General features: G+C 53.9%; 2 protein-coding genes across 3 annotated transcripts in view; one reads left to right on the top strand and one right to left on the bottom strand.

The window, feature by feature from the left end:
- Poln (DNA polymerase nu) overlaps window positions 1-14,489 on the top strand; it is a 165,144-nt gene extending 150,655 nt beyond the window's left edge. Inside the window, exons 21-25 of the mRNA XM_048784045.1 lie at window positions 6,871-6,981; window positions 7,568-7,646; window positions 11,930-11,997; window positions 12,702-12,763; window positions 14,139-14,489. Of these exons, the coding sequence (XP_048640002.1) occupies window positions 6,871-6,981; window positions 7,568-7,646; window positions 11,930-11,997; window positions 12,702-12,763; window positions 14,139-14,216 (398 nt within the window). The 3' untranslated portion in view covers window positions 14,217-14,489. The remainder of the gene's footprint in view (window positions 1-6,870; window positions 6,982-7,567; window positions 7,647-11,929; window positions 11,998-12,701; window positions 12,764-14,138) is intronic.
- A 1,219-nt stretch (window positions 14,490-15,708) lies between these two features.
- Window positions 15,709-23,057, bottom strand: Nat8l (N-acetyltransferase 8 like). Of its 2 annotated transcripts, none has more exons than XM_048784043.1 (3): window positions 22,781-23,057; window positions 22,058-22,222; window positions 15,709-20,721 (listed from the first exon to the last, which is right to left on the bottom strand). In XM_048784043.1, exons 1-3 carry the CDS (start codon window positions 22,932-22,934, stop codon window positions 20,354-20,356), a joined length of 687 nt encoding a protein of 228 aa, XP_048640000.1. In that variant the 5' UTR covers window positions 22,935-23,057; the 3' UTR covers window positions 15,709-20,353. The 2 variants fall into 2 exon arrangements, with proteins under 2 accessions (XP_048640000.1, XP_015337193.2); XM_015481707.2 differs by lacking the exon at window positions 22,781-23,057 and adding an exon at window positions 22,612-22,657.
- Window positions 23,058-23,112: the final 55 nt, after the last annotated feature.

Here is a 23,112-nt window from a genome sequence, read left to right as displayed (position 1 = left end):
AAATAAAATATATTAATAAAAATTATTAAAAATAATATATTCTTTCTTTCATTTTTTTTTTTTTGTCTGTAAAGGATTGAACGACTGAGCCAAATCACCACGTTTTTTGTTTTGTTTTTTTGAGACAGGGTCTGACTAGGTTGCTTAGTACCTCGGTAAGTTGCTGAGGCTGGCCTTGAGCTAAAGATTCTATAGCCTCAGCCTCCTGAGTCACTGGGATTATAGGCACATGCCATTGCACTCAGGTTTTTGTTGTTGTTCTAATTAGTTGTCTATGATAGTAGGATGGATTTGACATATTGTACACAAGTGGAGCACAATGTCTCATTCCTTTGGCAGTACATGGTGCAGAGTCACTCCCCTAGTGTGATCATACATGAATATAGGTAATAATGTCTGTCTCATTCTACCATCCTTCCCATCCCCACCCCTCCCCTCACTCTGCTCTACAAACCAAAGTTCCTGCATTCTTCCTTGTCCCCCTGTCCCACTTTGGAGCAACATCTGCTTATCAGAGAAAACATTCAGCTTTTGCTTTGGGGGGATTGGCTTATTTCACCTAGCATGATATTCTCCAACTCCATCCATTTACTTGCAAATGCCATGATTTCATTCTTCTTTAAGGCTGAGTAATATTCCATTGAGTATATGTACCACATTTTTCTTTATCCATTCAACTGTTAAAGGGCATCTGGGTTGGTTCCATAGTTTAGCTTTTGTGAATTGATCTGCTACAAACATTGATGTAACTGCATCACTGTGATATGCTATTTTAAGTCCTTTGGGTATAAACTGAGGAGTGGGATAACTGGGTCAAATGGTGGATCCATTCCAAGTTTTCTGAGGAATCTCCATACTGCTTTCCATGGTAGTTGCACCAATTGGCAGTCCCATCAGCAGTGTTTGAGTGTGCCTTTTCCCCACATCCTCACTAACATTTATTGTAGCCCATATTCTGGATGATTGCCATTCTGACTGGAGTGAGATGAAATCTTAGAGTGGTTTTTATTTGCATTTCTCTAATTGCTAGAGATGTTGAACATTTTTTCATATGTTTATTGATTGCTTCTATTTCTTCTGTGAAGTATCTGTTCAGTTCCTTAGTCCATTTATTGATCAGGTTATTTGTGGGGTTTTTTTTTTTTTTGAGTTAAGTTTTTTGAGTTCTTTATATATCCTTGGAGATTAGTGCTCTGTCTGATATCTGTGTGGTAAACGGTTTTTACCATTCTGTAGTCTCTCTCATCACATTATTGATTGTTTCCTAAAAGAAGATGCTTTTTAGTTGGAATCCATCCCATTTTTTTGACTTTACTTCTTATGCTCTAGGAGTCCTTGTTTGGAAAGTCAGGTCCTAAGCCAACATGATGAGGATTTAGGATTTAGGCCTGCTTTTTTCTTCTATTAGGCTCAGGGTCTCTGTTCTAGTGTCTAAGTCTTTGATCCACTTTGAATTTATTTTTGTGCAGGGTGAGAGACAGAGGTTGAATTTCATTTTGGCACATATGGAGTTCCAGTTTTCCCAGCACCACTTGTTAAATAGGCTATCTTTTCTCCAGTGTATGTTTTGGCACCTTTGTCTAGTATGAGATGACCATTTATGTGGGTTTGTCTCTGTGTCTTCTATTTTGTACCATTGGTCTACATGTCTACTTGGTATGAATACCATGCTGTCTTTGTCACTATTGCTTTGTAGTTCAAGGTCTGGTATTGTGATGCCTCCTGCTTCACTCTTCTTGCTGGGGATTGCTTTGGCTATTCTGGGTCTCTTATTTTTCCAAATGAATTTCGTGGTTGCCTTTTCTAGTTCTATGAAGAATGTCTTTGGGGTTTTCATAGGAATTGCATTAAATCTGTATAACAGTTTGGGTAGTATGGCCTTTTCACTGTATTAATTCTGCCTATCCAAGAGCATGGGAGATCTTCCCATCTTCTGAGGTCTTCTTCAATTTCTTTCTTTAGTGTTCTATAGTTTTCATTATAGAGGTCTTCCACCTGTTTTTTTTTTTAATTTACATTTATTTGTAGTTGGACACAAGACCTTTATGTTATTTATTTATCTTTATGTGGTGTGAGGATCGATCCCAGGGCCTCACTATGCTAGACCAGCTCCACCCCTGAGCCCCAGCCCCAGCCCTCTTCTTCATTTCAGTAGTGTCTGTTGTGATGCTTCCTTTTTCATTATGAATTCTAGTAATTTGAGTTTTCTCTCTCCTTTTGGTTAGAGTGGCTAAGGGTTTATCAATTTTTTTTATTTTTTTTCAAAAAAACATCTTTTGTCATTTTTTTTTCAATTTTTTCTTTTGTTTCAATTTCATTGACTGATTTGAGCCCTGATTTTCATCATTTCCTGTCTTTCTCTACTTTTGGTGTTGATTTGTTCTTCTTTTTCTAGGGCTTTGAGATGCAATGTCAGTTGGTTTATTTGTTTACTTTTTATTCTTTTAATGAATGAGCTCAATGCAATGAAATTTTCTATTGGCATAGCCTACATAGTGCCCCAGAGATTTCGGTGTGTTGTATCAGAGTTCTCATTTACCTCTAAGAGTCTTTTTATCTCTTCCCTGATGTCCTCTGTTTCCCATGCATAATTCAATAGCTTATTGTTTAGTCTTCAGGTGTTGGAGTAGCTTCTATTTTTAATTTTATCATTGATTTCCTACTCTCATTTCCTTATGGTCTGATAGAATGCAGGGTAAGACCTCTATTTTTTTGTGTGTATTTGCTAAGACTTGTTTTGTGGCATAACAAATGGTCTATTAAGGATCCATGTGCTGCTTGAGAAAATTGTTGATGGTTGAAATATTCTGTATATATCTGTTAAGTCTAAATTATTGGTTGTATGGTTTATTTAGTTTTTATTTGGAAGATCTATCCTGTGATGAGAGAAGTGTGTTAAAGGCACCCAGTACTATTGTGTTGTGGTCCATCCGATTCTTGAAATTGAGAAGGGTTTGTTTGATATACATGGAAGCTCCATTTGGGGGGACATAGATATTCATGATTGTCATGTCTTGTTGATGTGTCATTCCCTGAAGCAGTATGAAATGCCCCTCTTTATCCCTTCTGACTGATTTTGGTTTGAAGTCTACTTCATCTGATATGAGGATGGAAACCCCTGCTTGTTTACGTGGTGTGAGTGATAGGTTTTTCCCTACCCTTTCACCTTCAGTCTGTGGATGTCTTTTCCTATACATGCATCTCTTGAAGCACCATATGGTTAGGTCTTTTTTTAAAAATCCAATCTTCCAGTCTATGTCTTTTGATTGATGAGCTTAGGCCATTAACATTCAGGGCTATTATTGAATTATGGTTTGTATTCCTGGTCATTTTGTTTTATTTTTTATTTTTAATTTGACTTGGTCACTTCTTTGGTTGGCTTTTCCTTTAGTGTAGTTCCTCCCTTTGCTGGTTTTCATTTTAATTTCCTTCTCATGGAATATTTTGCTGAGGATGTTCTGTAGTGCAGGCTTTCTCATTGTAAATTCTTTTAACTTTTGTTTATCATGGAAGGTTTTTATTTCATCATCAAATTTGTAGCTTAATTTTGCTGGATAGAAGATTCTTGGTTGGCATCCATTTTCTTTCAGAGCTGGGGATATGTTGTTGCAGGGTCTCCTAGCTTTGAGGGTCTGGGTTGAAAAATCTGCTGAGATATGAATTGGTTTCCTCCATATGTAATCTGAAACTTTTCTCTTGTGGCTTTTAAAATTCTATCCTTATTCTGTATACTAGGCATTTCATTATAACGTGCCTTGGTGTGGATCTGTTGTAATTTTGTACATTTGGGGTCCTGTAAGTCTTTTGTATTTGATTTTCCAATTAATTCTTCATGTTTGGAAAATTTTCTAATATTATTTTATTGAAGATATTGTGCTTTCCTTTGGTTTATATCTCAGTGCCTTCCTCTATCTCAATAATTCTTAGATTTTGTCTTTTCATGTTATCCCATAATTCTCGGAAGTTCTGTTTCTTACCATCTTCATTGTATGGTCAACTTTATTTTAAGATTGTATGTTTTGCTGATGGATTTGTGGCTCCTTGATAGAGCACTTGCCTAGCATGTGTAACGCACTAGGTTCAATTCTCAGCACCACATGTAAATAAATGAATAAAACAAAGGTCCATTAACAACCAAAAATATACATAAAAATAATTTTTAAAAAGATTATATATTTTGACTTCATTGCCTGAGGTTTTGTCTTCCAAGTGATCTCGTCTGTTGGTGATTCTTTTTATTGAATTTTTTATTTGATTTATTGTTTCCTTCATTTCAAGGATTTTATATGTGTTTTTTTTTCAGAATCTCTTTTTCTTGAAGTAATTTTTTGCTACCTGTATTTACTCTCTTATCCCTTTGTTAGAGTGATCAATTGTTGCCTGTATTTGCTCCCTTATACCATTCTGTGCTTTGATGATCATTTCAATTATGTACATTGTGAACGCCTTCTCTGACATTTCATCTATGTGCTGTCAATGGATTCTATAATTGCAGCATCTTGGTTTGTTTGAGGCACTTTCTTCCCTTGTTTTTTATGTTGTCAATGTGTCATTGTGGATCTGAGGTGTTAGAACTTTTACCCTATACATTTGTAGTGTCTCTGCAGGTTACCAATACCTCACCTTTAAGTGGGAGATCAATATTTTCAGCACCCAGTGCAAACAATGTGAAGCCTTAAATCAAATAGCTCCTATTTAGACAAGTATAGTTTTGTAGCAATAAACAGAAATGTGTTCAATTAATATCTATGATAAAATAGTGGGTTTGCATAAGGTCTCCAATTTCTAAAGGTGGACAAAGAGAGAGAGCAGGGTGTGGGGATGTGGGGTTTATGAAGTCAGAGGTGAGAACATGGAGGTATGAAGCCATAGGAAGAGTGAAAGAGGAATCAAGAGAAGCAGGCATCAGGGATGCCTCTGGTGTAACCAAGCCTGCAGGGACCTTGGTGATGGTCTTCCAGGTCCTGGCTGTTGTCTCTATATGGAAGTGGGCCAGGAAAGCCACATGTTGGTAGATTGGGGTCGTATCACTGCCCTCCTCCGGGCATGCATGATTACTCTCCTTAACTGCTTTTTGACTAAGACTTCTGCCCCCTTCAGCCCTAGGTTCCTCTGTCTTTCTTCTTCTCATGCCAGGTGACCTTGGAGGGACTGCAGCTATTTTGGGAACCTAGATAGAAGGCAGTTGGAGAAGGAGCTTCCTTTCATTTGGACCCCAGTGCTGCTATTTCCATGGCTCCCTGCCCCTTCCTATGCAGTAAAGGGAAGCCAGCTGTTTTGACACGGGGATGGCTTCCAAGAACATTGCTTCCACTCTGAGTACCAACATGAAGGGGCAGGGCCAGGGCTCTTGAGATGCAAGCAGAAACTATGATCGCCAGTACCAAAAACCACAGCTATGAAATCAGGAGACGTCCACTTTGGACCACAAGGAGTCACCAAAACAACTAGAAAAACTAGGTGAAGTACCTGAACCAACAGTTTCCAGGTATCCAATAGTGGGCAGCATATTGCTTTGGTTGCTTAGAGAAGAGACAAATGAGGTGTGTCCTGTGAGTGCCTCATCTAGAGGCAAGACCACGGTGTGGGAGGGGACCCAAGCAGAGACTCGAATTCTGACCTTCCAGAATGGATACTGGATGCATGGAACATTCAATAGAGACCTCAAAAGGGCCACACTTTACAGGAGATCTTAATGAGCCCTAATGGAGAGGCCACTCATCCACCCAGCAAAGCTTAAAATCAGACCTCAGACAACCAATGGATCTACAAGCAACTCAAGCCTGCCAGGAAACTCTTGAACAAGGGCATCAGCCCCACATCCAGCTTTTGGTCAGAAACCACAAGGCATGCAAAACTGTCCCCCATACCTGCAAGTGGGAAACCTTGTCAAGGAGCATCAAGGCAGAAAGGCTGCACCCAGTCCCTGGGACCCCTCTGCCAGACCCCCGAGTGCTTGGCAGGGGTCAGGCTCTGGAACAAGGCCTCCTGAAAGCCACCCCGCAGCACTGAACAGGGAGAGGCAGCTGAGGAGCGAGGACATGTTATTTGCCTCCAGTTGCAGAAACTCCTTCCTCGTTAGCCAGAGCATTCAGGTAGCTCAGAAGAGCAGCATCCTGCAGAGGTGAAGGTGTGCTGTGCCAGGTTGAAAGTGCACTCCCCAGTCCTGACTGCCGGTTGCTGTAAAGAGACTTCACTTATCCCTGGCATAGTGTGGGTGCTCAGTACCTTGCCACTTTATGATGATTGTATTGGGGGGTGGGGATGTGGCTCGGTGGTACAGCGCTTACCGAGCATGCCCTGGGTTCGATCCCCAGCACCAAAACCAAGTTATGATTATTGTATTTGTGGGGAATTCTTTCATTCCTCAGACCTATGAACTCTCACAAGTGGAGGATTTGTCACCCACACCCAGTTAAAACAGAAGTCCTCACTGGTCAAGTACCTACTCACCCAGCACAGCTTGTTGATGCTCATTCTCTTGAGAGCTCCCAAATCATGTTAAGTGTCAGGCCCGAGAGGATGTGGATCTACCTCATGTGGGGTGTGGACTCCGACTCAAACCCTGGCCTCCTCTCTTTACCCTGCTATGACCACACAGTCCAGGGACTGCAGGGCCCAGGCCCACATGTGTCTGAATGATTTCCACAGTCCCTGTCTTGTGTCGGACAAGGTACCCTGGAGACCAGTAAGAGTAGAGAAGCATGCCACCTGCCACAGGGCTGTCCCTTGGCAGTCCTCACGCACCCATCACGAAACCACATGCCAAGTGCCTTGGGGAAGCCAGAGTTAGCACAAGACAGGGCTTTTGCCTACCAGGGCTGCTTGGCTGTGTGCTACTGTCTCTCACCTGCTTTTTTCTATAACCAGGCTATGTGGCATCCATCATGGGCAGAAGGAGGCCTCTGCCCAGGATCCATGCACGGGACCAGCAGCTCCGGGCACAAGCAGAACGACAGGCAGTGAACTTCATGGTGCAAGGTACTGGAGCCCAGCCGGCTGCTGCCCGCCTCTCCTGTGCCTTATCTCAGCACCCTTGTCCCTTGGGCATGTGGCGGCTGCAGAGCCAGGCAGCACCCTCCAGACTACCATGGTGCACTGCTCCTGTAAACCCTCCTGAGGAACCCCGTAGCCCTACCTGGTGGTCTGGCAGTACTGTCGGTGGCATGACTGTCACGGGGTCATCTTTATAATTAGGATTCTTCCCTCCAGCTCCACTGTCCCCCATACCTACAAGTGGGAAACCCAGTCAAGGAGCATCAAGGCAGAAAGGCTGCACCCAGTCCCTGGGACCCCTCTGCCAGACCCCCGAGTGCTTGGCAGGGGTCAGGCTCTGGAACAAGGCCTCCTGAAAGCCACCCCGCAGCACTGAACAGGGAGAGGCAGCTGAGGAGCGAGGACATGTTATTTGCCTCCAGTTGCAGAAACTCCTTCCTCGTTAGCCAGAGCATTCAGGTAGCTCAGAAGAGCAGCATCCTGCAGAGGTGAAGGAGTGCTGTGCCACTGGGCTCCACACTGGCTGCCCGCGTTCCTCAGGGTCCTGAAACAGAACTCTTTGTGTCCACAGGCTCTGCTGCAGACCTCTGTAAGATGGCCATGATCCGCATCTTCTCTGCAGTGGCCACTTCCCCCACCCTGACGGCCAGGTCAGTGAAGACAGTCAGGCCACATGTTAGCCAGCCTTTCCCAGGGTTTGGATGGGAAGTGGCTGTTCTATGCAAGACCCCCATGCCTGCTCCACCTGTGGGACCTCCATTCTGGCTGCTCAGCCACCACAGAGCAAAGGACCCCTTGACCCAAACCCTCAAGACTCATAGCCTGGCCTCTAGTGGCTGGGGCCCAGCAGCATCAAGCAGAAGTGCTATCCTCAGTCCCTACTCAGGGCCTGAAGGGAGGCACAACCTGAAGGCCCCATCTGCAGCTGCCCCCTCCCACATCCCGGCCGGTCACAGTCCCACAGCAGGACCATGGGGATGCCATGCTTGCCCAGAACCCATGCTCAGGTGCACCTCAATGGCAGGTCTATCACAGCCACCCCAGCCACGACTCTCTCAGGTCTGTCTCTGTCCTGAGTTTTGAAGTGGCAAGAGGATAAGGAACTGTCACCCCAGCTCTCTCCCACTGGCAACTGAAGCCTGAACGTGGCTACAGGTGACCACCCAGACATCCCCTCTCTTTGAGGAAAATGGACTCCCCTCAAGAATCCCTGAACCCCTTCAGATGACTAAGCCACATCAGCCCCTCAGAGGGGTGGTGGTGTCAGATCCCAGAAGGGATTCACTTTACATGCTCACCCTAAAGACCTAGGCTATCCACTCTGGTCATGTGGGGTGGCCTCTGCAGGCCAGAGTGCAACTGTGGCTGCCCAGGTGGGTCATGCCTCCTCTGCTGGGAGGGGAGCCAGTGGCAGGGTGGGCAGCTGCTTCTCTAGATCATAAAATGTGAACTGGTCTCAGCAGTCTGCACTCTGCAGCCCCACGCACCCCACCTCTGGGATGTAGAGACCTGCTTTCAGTGGCCTTCCATTTCCACCCAAGCTCAGTTTTCTCTTGGCTTCTAATGTTGTTTTATGTGCTAAAGAATGACTTCTTCTTTATCTGAGATCTTTCATCTTTCTTTAAAAACCTGTCTCCTTTATTACTTCAGATACTTTCTTTGCTCATTTTGACTTTTGAGCCAGTGTTATTTTGCTGATTTCAGCAACTTCACGTAGGAGAGGATACTGTGGGGTGGCGCCCCACAGAGTTGAGGGCAGGAGCCTGTCCCCAGCCCCCAGACCCTGCTGGCTACTCCCCTTTGCAGCCCTGCACTGACACTTCTTCGCTGGGGAGGAGTCATGAAGGAGGGCTGTCAGGAAGACAAGGGTGCCTGAGATCCTAGCTGAGCCTCCCCATGACCCTGCTGACTCCCACGCTGACTGGACGGTGCTCTGACTCCTACAGTGATTGGGGTGGTCAACGGGTGGAAGCAGAGTAAGCAGATATTGCCCCACCTCACATCTCCATCACCTCTTGCTGCCATCTGCTGCCTCCCCAGCAAGCACATACTAGCCAAGGTTTCCCTCTGGGTTTCCTGTAGTTCCTGCTCTGCTGGGATGTGGAAGTCCTGCCCACTCCCAAAGTCTCTCAGGGTGGACTCCAGCTTCTCAGAGGTGTGAGTGGCCTGCAGTGGTTTTCCACCATAGTGGAAGACTAGAAAAATGGTCTTGTTTTTGCTGCATGTAGAGTTGGTAGAAGAAGTTGTCATGTGAAGACTTGGCATCTTTGGTGATAGGACCTCCTGCAAGCTGAGCACAGGCCATTAGGGGTTTAACTGAACGAAGGCACAGCAGGACGTGACTCATCCCAGTTCACCAGAGCTAAGCCAGCACCAGGTCCCCCGTGCCTCCTTGGAGGTGGATTCGAGCAGGGGCACCACACAGATGTATTCTCAGGAGGAACCCGCAAGGGGGCTCAGTGCCACTAGGCATGCCCCTTGGAAGGGAGCTGCCTCTCAAGCCTGGGACAGGGACATGAGGTGGGGCCCTCTGGAATGTTCCCTGAGGGAGCCTGGGTCTGTTGGCCTCAGACAGGCTGTCCAGATGCAGATGCAGCAGCCTCACCTTCTCTCAAAGGCAGCGCTCTCCCCTGACCCCGGGCACGGGAGGTCTGAGCCTGCGTTCCTCTGCTCCTCATCCACCCTGAGCCACACATTCTGCTGACTCCTGTGCCCCAGTTTCCAGTGAGAAACACGGCAGTGTCTCCATCCCATGCCGTGAGGGTGATGTGTGAGTGACTGACAACCGCACCTATTCTTAGGTCCTGCCAGACCAGCAGCTCAGATCTCACCATGTGATTTCAAAAAGTGTGAAACTTTCTGCCAAATCTGGAAAGATTCACAAGCACCTTTTCTGAGGTTTCTGCCAGTTTGAAAAGTAAGCCCCAGGGAGCCAAAGACCCTGGCAGACTCTTGGTCCCTACTGTGTACTGCCAGTATGACTCCTGGAAAGGCAGAGTCCATGCTCTGACCAGAGGCTGCATGAAAAAATGCAGGTGCACCGCTGAGGGTGCCCTGCAGAGTGTGCACCCAGTACTCGCATGGCCCAGCCCAGTGTGAGTCTGCAGATGCACAACCATGAGGACATGTGCTCGGCCCTCAGGAACGTGGCACAGCTACAGCAGCTCAGACTCCCCAACTTGACTTTTTCTCCCATAATGAGAATCCAGGACACAGTAGTTGCTGACTGTTTCAGAAGCTCAGGACAGCAGGACCAAAGGTCCTCTGGCTACTGGTTTCTTTCCTCTTGGTGCCACAAGGGAGGTAGCTGCTCTGACCACCACAACACTTTCCAGGCCAAAGGAGAAAGTGGTGACCAAAAGAGCTGAGGCAGCCCTTTCAGGGCCTTCCTAGAAGTTCTTGGCACACTGCATCTAAGGGAGAGCTTGGGAAGACAGCTCCATCTCCACCCACCCAACAGCAGAGAGAGGAGAACAGAAAGAGGCAGCCACCACAGTCTCTGCTGCAGAGTGCTGATGGAGTCCCCCTGCCCAGATCTTAGAGAGTTGCTCCTCCTCCCAGCCAGCGTCCGCCACCACATGCCCGTGACTGCTGCCCAGCAGGGCTTCACACAGCTCCCCTGTGCAGCCCCAACTTTCCAGTACCACGTGGGGGTGCAGCGCAAGCAGCAGGGGAGGCAGGATGGGAAGGGATCACTGTCGTTCAGGGCTCACACCAGGAGGAAGCTGAGGCTGTAAAGGGCAGAACACTGGGGCCCCATGTGCCTCCCATCATTCCCGGGGGGGCTTCAGGCCCTCACTGATTGTCCTGAGTCACCTCCACCATGTGTCCCTTCCTTGAGTGGGCAGGTCCAGACACCACTGTCCATCCACAGGAGGGGGTTGCACTGAGTCTGCATGCCACAGCCCTGGGCTGTGAGTCCCAGAGGATTCTGATGCTGTCTGCAGAGGAGCATAAGCCAACCCGTGCTGCCCTCCAAAGAGCATGTGGGGTTACAGAAATTGGTGCAATTTTTGTACCAACATGGAGCTGTAGGAGCCAGCTGCTTGGACAGGACCACTCCACCCCTTGCCCTGTGCACTTATGCTCCTGTCCCTTCTCTCCACTTGAATCTGTAAAATCTGCCAGAGACCACTGCCCAGCAGTTCATCACCCCCAACCCCTGCCAGGTCGTCCTGGCTTCCTGTCCATACTGATGCAGGGAGGGCTGAGGAGGTGTGGGCTGAAGCTGCCCTGGAGCGTGGCCTGTGGTGGAGAGTGCAGCCCTGCTCAGGCTGCTGGGAATGGCCACCCCGTCCTGCACAGCTGGAGGGCTCAGGGGTCCATGAGACAGGCTGGGAGCTGAGGGGCACCCAGGCTGTCCAGGAGTCTCCACACAGGCGCTGTCACCAGGCAAGTGCATGTGCAGTCCTGGCCAGGCCACCCCAGATGCCCTCTGTCATTGTAATGGGGGGACTTGGAAAGATTTTTAAATTTTGCACGTTGAATTTTGATGTATTTTGTTGAATATTTATTTGTTTGCCTTCAGAAACAAAATTTTAAAAGATTGCCCCATCCCATTGCTGAGGGTCTTCACTGCTCACAGCAGGCCCCATACTGTCCTTTTAATCCACGACAGGGCCTCCACCCCCAGCCCAAAGAGGGCTTTCTCCATCTGGGCCAGTCCTCAGCCAGGGGCTGGACAGCTCAGCAGTCACTTCTATGGAGCCTTCTCCCTCTCTTCCAGCTCCTTCTCCCAGCTCCCGGAAGCTATTCTGGTTACTGTAAAGTGACCCCAGGCAACAGTGCCCAGGGTGGGTCCTCTCCACTTCGCCACAGGGCAACCTCTTTGGGGCACATAGTGCCAGACAACCTTCCCTGAATCCTGGAGAATGAGCCCATGTCCCCACAAGGCAGTGTCTAGGCTACCCAGGTAACTGTTGCCCCCTTCCAGGTTGGTTGCCCAAATTCACGATGAGCTGCTGTTTGAAGTGGAAGACACACAGGTCCCCGAGTTCGCAGGTAAACCTGGGAGAGCAAGAGGTGCTTTCTCTCACACAGTTAAAGAGAGACCTGCCCTGTCCTCTGACTGACCTTCCATGGACCTTTCCCTAGCAGGAAGGGGCCCAGCTTGGTGTGGCACCCTGTAAAAGCCCAGGTGGGCGTCCAGTGCTGTAGTGGAGCTTCCAGAGCATTCCACAGACACCAAGGCTGGGCCTCCACCTGCCTGGCGGGGACGGTCTGGACGGCTGGTGGCCCAGGCCCTGGGGCTAGTCACAATGCCAGCACCACAAAGCTGCCCTCACAGGTGTGGTGGTCACTTAAGACTTCACCCAAAAGCAGCAGAGATCATGGTCTGTGCCCAGGCTGCTCTCAGCCCCAGAGCCATGGCCAAAGCTGGAGTCGGGAGCATGGCACCTGGCCAGCCTGATTGGGGAGGGTGGAGGTCAGTGCAGAGCAGTGTTTTGGGCTGGAGGGCAGGACTGAGGGGCTTCATGCTGTATCCTGGGCCATGAACCAGCCACAGCAGCCATGTGGGGATCAAGGCCCCTAGACCAGCCAGTTGGGGTGACCCTGTGGATGCAGGAAACAATTAGGGAGCTGGGGAGGGGGTGCTGGGCAGGACTCAGCCTGAGCTTCCTGTCTGTGACTCCGGAGCCCCTGAGGTGAGGAGCTTGGCCAGGGCTTGCCTGGCAGGCTCAAATGGCTCTGTGTTCCTGTTCTAGCTCTTGTCAGGGGAACCATGGAGTCCTTGCAACGGATTCAGGACCCGGAGCTGCAACTGCAGGTGAGAAGGGCACACCCCTGCCCAGCCTCCCCCACTGTGTCCCTCACTGTCAAGAATCAGCCCAGAGTGGAAGGGGGAGTGCCAGACTGCCACCATAGCACAGGAAGGCAAGGACAGAGGACCGGCCCCTTGCCCTGCATCCCAGGACTGCTGCCAAGAAGCCCCCTTCCCTGCTGGGTGGTTGGCTGTTGCCTGGTGAGAAGCCAGGATGAGGGTCAGCTGCTCCCCCCAGCCTGGGACTCTCCATCACCCCTGTGTCCAAACCTCTTGCCTGAGGCTCACACTTACTGGGGGTGTAAGTGCTGGGGCCCCCACCTACCCCAAGCATGTCCCTAGAATATGCCCAAACCTAGTATCAGCCTGCTCCTGCTTAGGCACCACTTGGAGGCAATTCTGGGTCCTCACCAGGAAAAGACTGTAGTGCAGGCTCCCCAAGAGTGATGGGGACAATTGAAGGAGGAGTAATGAGGACGCGGGGGGCAGGGTCCCAAGTCTGCACAGAGTTCCCAAGTAAGGTCAGAGACACATTCCTGTCACTAGTGAGGATCCAGCCCAGTGGAACGGGCTGCAGAGGGGCTTACCAGACCTCCTCCCAGAGCAGCCTCTGCTCTGCTGGCAGGCAGCCCCCTGGGGGGCCCTCCTGGGAAACCTCCCCCTCCCATAGGATGTGCCACTACACCTTCAGAGCTCAGGGACTCACCAAGGCCTCCCCTCTCCCCACTCTTCAGAGGAGAGGGGCACCCAGAAGCAGCCCAGGTACTTTGCCCAGCCAGGAAGGGAACTTACGCCCTCTAGTAGATCCACAGAAGCCTGTGTCTGTGGCAGGCAGAGAAGTGGGGCTACCAGACAATGGAAGCCGGGAAATCCCCACCCTGGCTTCCAGAAGGAGCCCTTCTAGAGCACCAAGCTGTGGGGGACCACTGGGGCTACAGCTGGTAGCTATGGTAGGGCCTTGGGCAAGAGAGTCCACACAGAATCGGCCACCCGTGAAGAGTCTGCTGCCCCCCTGGCTCCTACCCAACTGGGTGATTTCTGGGGGTGATGGGCACAGATTGCCCCAGGACACACCTCGCCCACCCTAGGGCACCTTGCCTGGAGGCCCTCCCTACCGGCTGCATGCTGCACCAAGGACTTAGGGGACATCTCTGTCAAGGCCAAGGCAGCACCATGGGCAGGGGGCTGTGTGTGGTATGGACCTGTTACTGGGAAGATGAGTGTGCATGTGCACAGATATGTACGTGTGTGCACAGCTGGGTGCTGCCATGGCTGTGTCCGGTTGTGTCCCGGGATGTGTGGACCCCTCCATTCTGCTTATGGACCTGGGAGGCGTCTAGCTAGCCCAGGCCCAGAGCTCACTTCTGATTGCCACCCACAGGTGCCCCTAAAGGTGAGCCTGAGCGCCGGCCGTTCCTGGGGACACCTGGTTCCACTGCAGGAGGCCCTGGACTCTTAGCTCAGCCTGAGTCACACCGAGTCTCCCAGCAACAGTCTGGCTGTCCAGGTCGCTGGCTGGGCACCTCCTGGGCCTGTGCATTTTCCCCTTCATTTTGTCTGTAGCCCCAGGCAACAGGAGGAGGAGGGAACTGGTCTCCACCAGCCCATTGTGTGGCCTTTCCCAAGGTCACCAGCGAGTACTTTGAGCTCCTGGATGAATACAGGCCCATTAACCCTTTGGGGCTGGGATGGCTGGGGTGTCCCCAGGAGTAAACACTTTGTGTGAAGCTTATCTTCCTGGTCTGAGTGAGTTCTTCCCATAGGTAGGAAAGGCCATGTCCACAGCCAGAGGCAGGGCTGAGGCCCCAAACTGGGGCGGCCTGGACACAGCCCAACCCTGTTGGTTGTCCACTCAGGCCCTGTCGTGCCTGCTCCAGACGCAGGCTGCAGGCCAGTGGGCACTAGCACAAGGAGCCAGCCTGTGGGGACAGCACCTGAGGCTCTAGACAGAAGGCCCGGCTTCCTCCCACACCTCTGGGCCCACAGCCGGCAGTGCAGCCTGATGTCCCCAGAGTGTTACCTGAGCCCTGGCAGAGTTGGGGGCAGCCCCTGACCCTGGTCTTGCCCTCCTGGGAAGGAATGTGCAGGGTCGGATTCCTCTTGACTCCCATGACAGGACAGGGAGCTGGGCATGGCAGGGCCAGGGAAGAGGAGAGGAGGAAACCCCATGAAAAGTTGCCTCAGAGATCGGTTTTGGGGATCCTCCAGGTTACAGGGTCCCTCTGCCAACAGGGTGGCATCCTGTGCTAGGGTCTGACTGAGCATAGGTCTGTGTCCACCCACTATCCCTGGTGCCCCTCCATACCCTGCTCTTTATCCCTGGTCCCCAGTGCTGCCTGCAGCCCCCTGGGGCCCCTCCTCACACCCTGTGACATCTCCCTCCCTTATAGACACTGGGGCTCCACCTCCCCACCTGACGGCCTTGGCGCCCACCCTCCTGATCCAGATCTCACTGTCCCTCAGAGGTGCTGGGTGAGCAAGAGGGCAAGCAGGCAGGGCCCAGGCCTATGGTGGCACTACCCACGGGCTGCCAGGGACACTGGGACTGAGAAGAATCCAGGACAAGGAGGCCTCACCTGTTGGGGGCTACCGACTCAGGAGAAGGGCCAAGACCCCAAGGGTATGCAGATCCCAGCCCAGGGCCCAGAGCCAGAAGACAGCAGCGGGGCCCCCTGGCTTGTAGTTCCCCAGGGTGGGAGGGAGGGGGCGCAAAGCTGCCTCTCAGCTGAGGCAAGTGTTTGATGGGTTGGAGGCGACTGCTTGGAAGGCCCACCCCACCCAAAGCCCAGCTGTCACCTCTCTGCACCTCCCAGGCTCAGGGGTAGTGTTCAGGGCCTGCTTCCAGGTCGGGTCAGCTGGCAGCGGCAGCCCAGCCGTGGGGGTGGGAGTCCAGCAGCATGGAGTCCAGCGTCGCCAGCCTCGGAGCCACCTCACAAAAGCACAGAGCCAGGTTCCTTCAACTCTGGTTTTATTGAAAAACAGCAGCATTGGGGGCCATGCAGGCGGGGACACACACCCACTCAGGCCCCCAGCCTGTCTCCTTGGGAACTTGGCTTGTTGCCTGGCCCTGGGGCTGTTTGGCACTTCCCGGGTCTCAGGACACCTCCGCCCCATGTGGGCTCACAGTACAGCTTCAGGAACAACCACAACAGTAGACCTGCACCTGGACCAGGCCCAGCCAGTGTCCTGTCCCAGGGTCTCCAACTCCTCTGCCCTGCCCTCAGCAGAGAGGGAGGTGGCCAGAGAAGCGGGGTCATGAGAGGCTCACCAGCCCACAGGGCTGTGCTACATTCACATGGATCTGGGCCTAGAGGAGTGGGCACAGCAAGGGACGACCACAGGACCCTGCTTCTCACCACAGCAACCTCCCAGAGCAGGAAGGAGGCTCTTCCCACCGGTGCCCTCTCCACTGCTACACATGTGCACACACATTCACACGCACACGTGTGCACACACTTACAAGGACATGCCCAGGCACACACTCATAGACATGAATGTGTGCACATGCACACAAACATGTTCACAGTCACACACGCAACATGAAGATGTTCACACATACACATGCACACCTGCAGGTGCCCATGTGGACACACATGCTCATGTGCACATGTACACATGTGCTCACACATGCACACCTGCTCAGAGATGCTCGTGAACACACGTGCTCCCATATATACAATACACATGTACCCATACACTCCTGTGTGTGCTTGCACACACACACACTCATGCACATGCTCACACATACATAAGCGCACATGCACAAAGACAGGAATGCACGTTCACATACACAGGTACACTCCTTTAAAACGGCTAATTATTGCTGTGTGTTTTTTTTTAAATACATCCAACAATGGTATGTCAGGGCTCATCCTCACCCAGGCCAGGGTAGCTCTGTGGACACGTCACCACTGGGAGCAGAGATGGCAGCATCAAGGAACAGTGCGCTCCAGGGTCTGCTCCACACCTGGCCTCAGCTCATCCCTGACATTTTTGTCCCAGGAGTCACCTGCAAGAACATGGCCCGAGACCAGAACTGACCCCCAGGAGCCACCTCCAACAGACACAGCAGGTCAGCAGGGAGCAGACAGGACCAGCAACAGGGCCCACTGCGGCCAGAGGCAGCGGCTCCCCAGGCACCCACAGGAAGGTGGTCCTATGGTGCCCACACAGCCCACAGCCTGGCTGGGCAGCCACCTTCAGTCCCCAAGAAGTCCCATGCCCTGGCAACGCCCAGAAACCCACATTCTCAGGACTCTGGCCCCAGACACAGCCTTGTAATCCAGTCCCATGGATTTGGGGACTTGGGGCCACTGGGGAGAGGCAGGCAGGGCAGGGGCAGTGTGCCCCCTATAGGCTAGAGACGACCCCTATAGCCCAGAGAGCTTCCTTGGCACCTGGCAGACTGCCCAGAAAGCTCACCTTGGGGTGTCCCCAGCCCCATCCCTTCTAGCTTCAGACTTGCTGTCCACAAGACCTCCCAGCCAGAACCCTCTCCCAGAGCTAGCCGTCTACCCTCTCAGACCAGGCTGGCCCCATCCCTCAGCTTCTCCAGTCAGAGGTAGTATCACAGCTGCTGCCGTGCCCAGGGTGGTGCAGCAGAAACCAAAACTGGGCATGGGGGGCCGGGGGACAGGAGGGTAGGCCATGATGGCTGCGATGGCTCCAGCCCTCACACTCAGAGCCCCCATGTGCTGAGGCACATGTGGGTGAAATGATTGCCTGGTCACCCACCTTAGGGGCTATCTGTCTGCACAGATGTGTGCCTGGGCAGAGGGAGCTGCTGCACACCATAGGTTTGTCTAATGCTGATGTTCTGGAACATTCTACTTCCACCTTTCACCCTCCCTACTACAAACCAGTCTTCCAAACACACAACAGAAATCCCAAGTATCCAGACCCTGAGCACAGGGCCTTCCTGTGGGAATGGCCAAAGGCATGTTAGCCTCCCCCAGGCCTTTCCAGGCCAGGAACGTGGGTGCCAGCCACCTAAGGTGGGCAAGGCCTGGGGGAGGAGGACAGCAGGCCAGCAAACTCAGGGGAGCCACACTGGACACATGGCAGCCAGGCCCAGGAGGGCCTCCACAGAGGTAGAAGATACATCAGAATCTCTACAAACATATAAAATTCATGTCAGTGCACATTTGCGGAGCAGTCACTGCTCAGGCTGGAGGGATAAGGCAGGTGGGGAGAGGCCCAGCCTCCAGCTTGGAGGGGCAGGAAACCTGCCCACAGCCTTCCAGACCTGCGGAGCTGCAGTGGCCTGATGAGGGGGCTCTGTCCCAGTGCAGCCTGAGCCTGCCCTCCTCCTGCTGCATCTCTCCCAAGTCCTGGCAGCAACCCAGGGCACCACAGAACAGGCAAGAGCCCAGAAAGCGTCCCTGCAACCCACTGGGCAGTGCAGCCAGGAAGACGTTCCCTCAGCAAGCCTGGGGTCACCAGGTGAGGAGGACACATCCCTCCCCCAGGACCCTCTGGAGTGGGGGAGGGCTGTGAGCTCACTCAGCTCACCACCAAGGAGACACTGGCTGCCCCCGTCCCCAGGCTCTGCCCTGGCCTGGGAGAGCCCCAGCACCCCCATCCCGTGCCCTGAGCCCAAAGACTGCAGGCTCCCGAGGCACAGGACAGGAGAAGCAGGCGGAGCTGCCCACGAACCATATACTGACTCCACCACGCCCTGCCTCCTGTGCCCCAGGTCTCAGACCAGCCGGCAGCCCCAAACGCCCCCGTAAGACCAGCCCAAGACCAGCCCCAGCAACCAGACCAAACAGAAAGAGGAAAAGGCACGACTGTTTGTTTTCCATTTTGCTAAAACACTTTACGTCTGTCTGTATAATCCAGGTTAACAAAATCTGAGAGCTGCAAGAAAATAGGGGCCGATTTCTGTACAGTCTACAAAACTCCCATCCCCGAGTGGGGACCGGGCGCCACCAGGGAGGAATGTACAGGGGAGATCGGGGTCTGTACAGTGTTCTGCAAATGCCTCAATTGCTAACAGGACAAAAGGCCCCTCGGGACGTCCATCCATCCATTTCTAAGAACGTGGCCTTGGGACCTAGCTCTGCGGCCTGCCCCACTGCCACTCCTCCTCCCCCTCCAACCCCATAGAGGTCTGAGTGGGCCTTTATACCCCTCTCGCCACCAGAGCCTGGTCCAGGCTGCCACAGGGGCACTTCCAGTAACCACCTTTCTCCCCCATCCCAGGCCGTCCCCACTGGGCCAGTCCCCAAATGGAACCTCACCTGGCCCCAGGACCCACCGCCCCTCATGCAGCAGCGCCCAGCTCCTCCTCCTGAGGCTGAGGGGCTCACCCTGCCCCTCAATCCTGCATGCCAGGGCTGGAGGGGCAGCCTGGACCCTCCTCACCACCAGGAATGGTCTTTAGGGGGAAATCACATTAAATTAGAGTCTCCCTCCAAATTTCAAACCATGGAAGCCTCCATCGACCCGGCCACCCACCCCCATCCAACGGGGCCAGAAATAGTGCATGTGCTAGCACCACACGGACGTGTGTCTGAAGGTACAAGCTACCGTTTGTCCCAAGAATTAAAGTCATGCAGAGTGCTATTCTGTCTAAGTAACTTATTAGAAAACGGATTGGTTTCAGGCTGGGAGAAGCTGTGGCTGGGTATTGCCGGCAGCAGCCTGGGCTATAAGATTCACAGGGCAGACCCTGGTGGACAGCTGAGGCAGGAGGGCCTCAGGCAGCTGGGAGAGGCCACCTGATCTAGCAGGCGCTGGGGGAGAGGTGTCCCCCCACCAACCCCTGCCACACTGTGCAGTGGGTTGCTACAGGAACCACGCCTGGTGCCCGCCAAGTCAGCCAAGCCAGGGAGAGGGGCACATGGATCAACAGGAGCGAGACTGAGATGATGTCAAAGCAAAGCAGGGTGGATGGAGCAGGACGGTGGGGGCAGTCCAGGCCCACCAGAGAGCAGGCAGGGTGGGCAGAGGACAGGCCCCCCTGGAGGCAAGCTCAGACCAGGACAAGGGCGCTCACCAGCTTCGGTCCTGGGGTCCAGTCTGGGCAGGGCAGCAGGGCAGGGGGCTGTGGCATGTGGCATGCGGCATGCTGCGGCCAGGCCACGTCCTCAGCATGCACAGAGCAAAGCAGGGCCGCATTCAGCTCTGCCTCCTATGGGGCAGCGGCCAGCCGGCCCAGCAGACCACACTCCAGGGACTGGCAGCTGAGCCATAGCTTGGTTAGGGGCCAGGAGGCTGCTCCTTGGAGGGCTTTGCTGCAGAGGTTCTGTGCTTGGTGGGCAAGGCCAGGCCTTCCCTGACGGAGGCAGGCTAGGCAGCTGGGTGGACAGTCTAGGTGGTCCACGATGCCACTCTTCAAGGAGTGGCAAGTCACCCTGACAGGCTGGGGAGGGCAAGGGGCCATGGCTGCAGATAACCCACCCCACCAAAGTGTCACGGATGAGCAACAGCCCCAAGGCCCCCAGAACCAGCCAGATAACTACGAGACGCTGAGAAAGGAAAACCCAACACAGATGCCAAGGTGAGCGTCTGAAAGCAGGGCCGCACCAGGCGGCGGGCAGCGGGCACAGGTAGACGGGGTGAACGGGGTGGCGGGCGGGTGGGCGGTTGCGGTCACTCCTCGCGCAGCTGCAGGCGGTAGCGGTGGTAGCGGACCTGGAAGAAGAGGCGCTCGGCCAGCGAGAGGGTCATGCCAGGCAGCACGTAGTGGTCACTTGCACCCATGTGTCTGAAGCCCAGCGACTCATAGAGCTTGTGGGCAGCCACCTTGACGGCTGTGGTGCCCAACACCACCGCGGAGTAGTTGTGCAACACTGCGAACTCGAGCACCTTCCGGCCCAGCGCCTTGGCGATGCCCTTGCCACGGAAGCGCGAGTCCACAGACATCCGCAGCAGCTCCACTGTGTTGTCCTCCTCGTGGGCCCGTGCAGCCACAATGCCCACCACGTTGCCATCCAGAACGGCCACCCAGAAGCAGGAGCCTGCAGAGGACAAGATGGTCAGGGATACTCCAAGGAAGGCTGGGGAGGACTCAAGGGTGCCAAGCCAGCAAGACTCAGCCCCTGTGGCCCATCTCCCAGCTCTTCTGGACCCAAGGGGCAGCACAGTCCTGGACAAGCAGGTACAGCTGTCTCCTCCAGACGCCCTCGGTCAGGCCCAGCCGGCCTGCTCTCTGCAGCCCAGACACACTCAGCTCTTAAGACCAGGCTGCCCTAGCGAGGGTGGCCGTCGGAGGCCCAAGTCCCTCCCCTGGGATCAAGACCTGGGCAGACTCAGCCAAGCAGGCCCCTGCTCCCAGACCTAATGGCCTCAGATGACTGTGGCCAGGCCTCAGGAATGGCTGGCCCGCTCATCTCTGCCCCCAGCCTGCACATCAGCAGCAACCACAGCTACCCCTGTGCCCCTCCCTGAACCCCTCCTGCTGGTGCCCTCTTCCCTCCATGCAGGGCCAGGTGAGGGCTCCACACAGAGAACTGGGTGCTATGGGAAAGAGTCAGGATATTGGCAGGGGCCATGGCCAGGTGGGCAGGGCCAGGATGGGGCAACTCAGCCCACGCCAGCAACAGCAGCAGTTGGCACTGTCGGAGTGGACTGCCACTGCCCAGCACTGACCCAGCTCCTGCTGGTCAGTGCCCCTCTCCTCAGCCCAGAGACACCCTAGCACCTGGGAGGTGTGCAGGCCCCAAAGGGCCAAAGGCCTCTTTCCTCTGGCTCCCAGGACCCAGCCTGCCTCAGGGCCAGCCTGGGGGAAGAGTAGCCCCATGTCTCTCTAGACTGGACTCCCAGCCCCTCCCACTACAGAAGGCCACAGTGGCTTGAACAAGACCCTCCTGTTCACTAAGTGGCCCCCAAACCACGCCATAAATGGAAGCCAAGGCTAAGGCCAGGACCCCTGCCCTGGTCCTCTGTTCCCTGGAGTATCCTTTGCTACAGCATGTCCAGGTGTCCTTTCTCCCTGCCACATGGGTTCCCTCCACCCAGGGCCCCTGCACTCCAGGCCAGCACAGGGTCCAGCAAGGTAGGACAGCCAGGATCTTGCCCCCCACCAAGCAGGTGCCAGCTAGAGCAGCAGAGTCAGGCCACCCTGGCCCAGAGTCAGCTCAGGCCACCCAGGGGGAGGGCTCAGCTGTGCTTCTCACAGTCCACTGAAACCCCCATCACTGGCAAGGCCTCAGTCACTCAGAAATCTCAGGTCAACAGGAACCCCCAGCCCAGGCCCATCTGTGCCTGTGCCTTGCCCTGGCCCACAGATGCTGGGGGTAAGGGCAGCTCTGCCAGAAGGAGGGGCCAAGGGCAGCTGCAGACCACACGACTCACCAGGTGGCTTCATGTAGTACTGTTCGATGTCGGCCATGTCTGTGTGCAGCGCACACTCCAGGTAGGCCAGGATCACCTTGCGGCTGTAGTAATAGCGCAGGGCCAGCAGCCCAGCAGGCACCAGGCACGTCAGCATCAGCGAGCGGGTCACAGCAAAGCAGAGTGCTGCAGGCAAGGGGCACAGTTGAGCTGGCAGGTGCAGGGCAGGCCTGGTCATGGGGTGAGCTACACAAACAAGGGCCCGAAACACCCAGCCCTGCCACCTTGGTAAACCAGCACTTCTTAGGACACACAAGTTAGGGAGATCTCCCCGCAGCAGCGGTCAGTCTGTGCCCCTTACTACTCTTCCCTAGTTTCAAAATTTCTGCCACAAAGATAAACTACCTCTGTAATCTGAGACAAGCCCGGGCAAGCTGCCCTAAAGGGCTGGGGGGCAGCCTAGGGCTCCGTCCCCTGGATGCCAGTGCCTACCTCCCCAGCTGCCAAGGGGCTCTGCCCACCCTTCCCCACTGGATCTAGCCTGGTGCAAAACCAAGAGGCTGCAAGGAGCCTACCGGGGAGCAGCCCACAGGGCCTGTAGGCCATCCTACAGCTGGAGAGTGGAGGTGGCAGGGTTCCCTCCTTTGGGGACCTCCAGGCCTACAAGGACAGGGGCAGGAGAGATTTATGCCACTTGCAGCACAATTCGGGCTGTGGAGGAGTGAGTCTCCTCTGCTGTATGACCTTGGGAGAATGGCCTCAGCTCCTTGTCGGTAGAATGGGAGGGCAAACCCTGCCCTGGCGGGGCTTCAAAAATGCGCGGGCCGTCCTCCGGGAGTGGCCCAGGTGCACAGTCCACCCGGCGCCCCGCGGAGATGGCCGTCTTCCCCTGGTACATCCGCACTGGGAGCCGCCGAGGCAGCCTCCCCCGCCCGCCGATTATATATAGTTCCCGCGCCAGGCGCCGGCCGCAGCGCCGCGCTAGCTGCCCGTCACGCCGCCGCACCGCAACCGGGTGCCCGGGAGGCGACCCGCGGGGCAGACCCGCAGGGAGGGCGGCGGGGATCGCAGGTGGG

Source organism: Marmota marmota, unplaced genomic scaffold (genome assembly GCF_001458135.2).
Source record: "Marmota marmota marmota unplaced genomic scaffold, marMar, whole genome shotgun sequence".
NCBI classification, from domain to species: Eukaryota; Metazoa; Chordata; class Mammalia; order Rodentia; family Sciuridae; genus Marmota; species Marmota marmota.
Note: the sequence above shows the minus strand (reverse complement) of the source record. Positions and strands in the feature narration are given on the sequence as shown.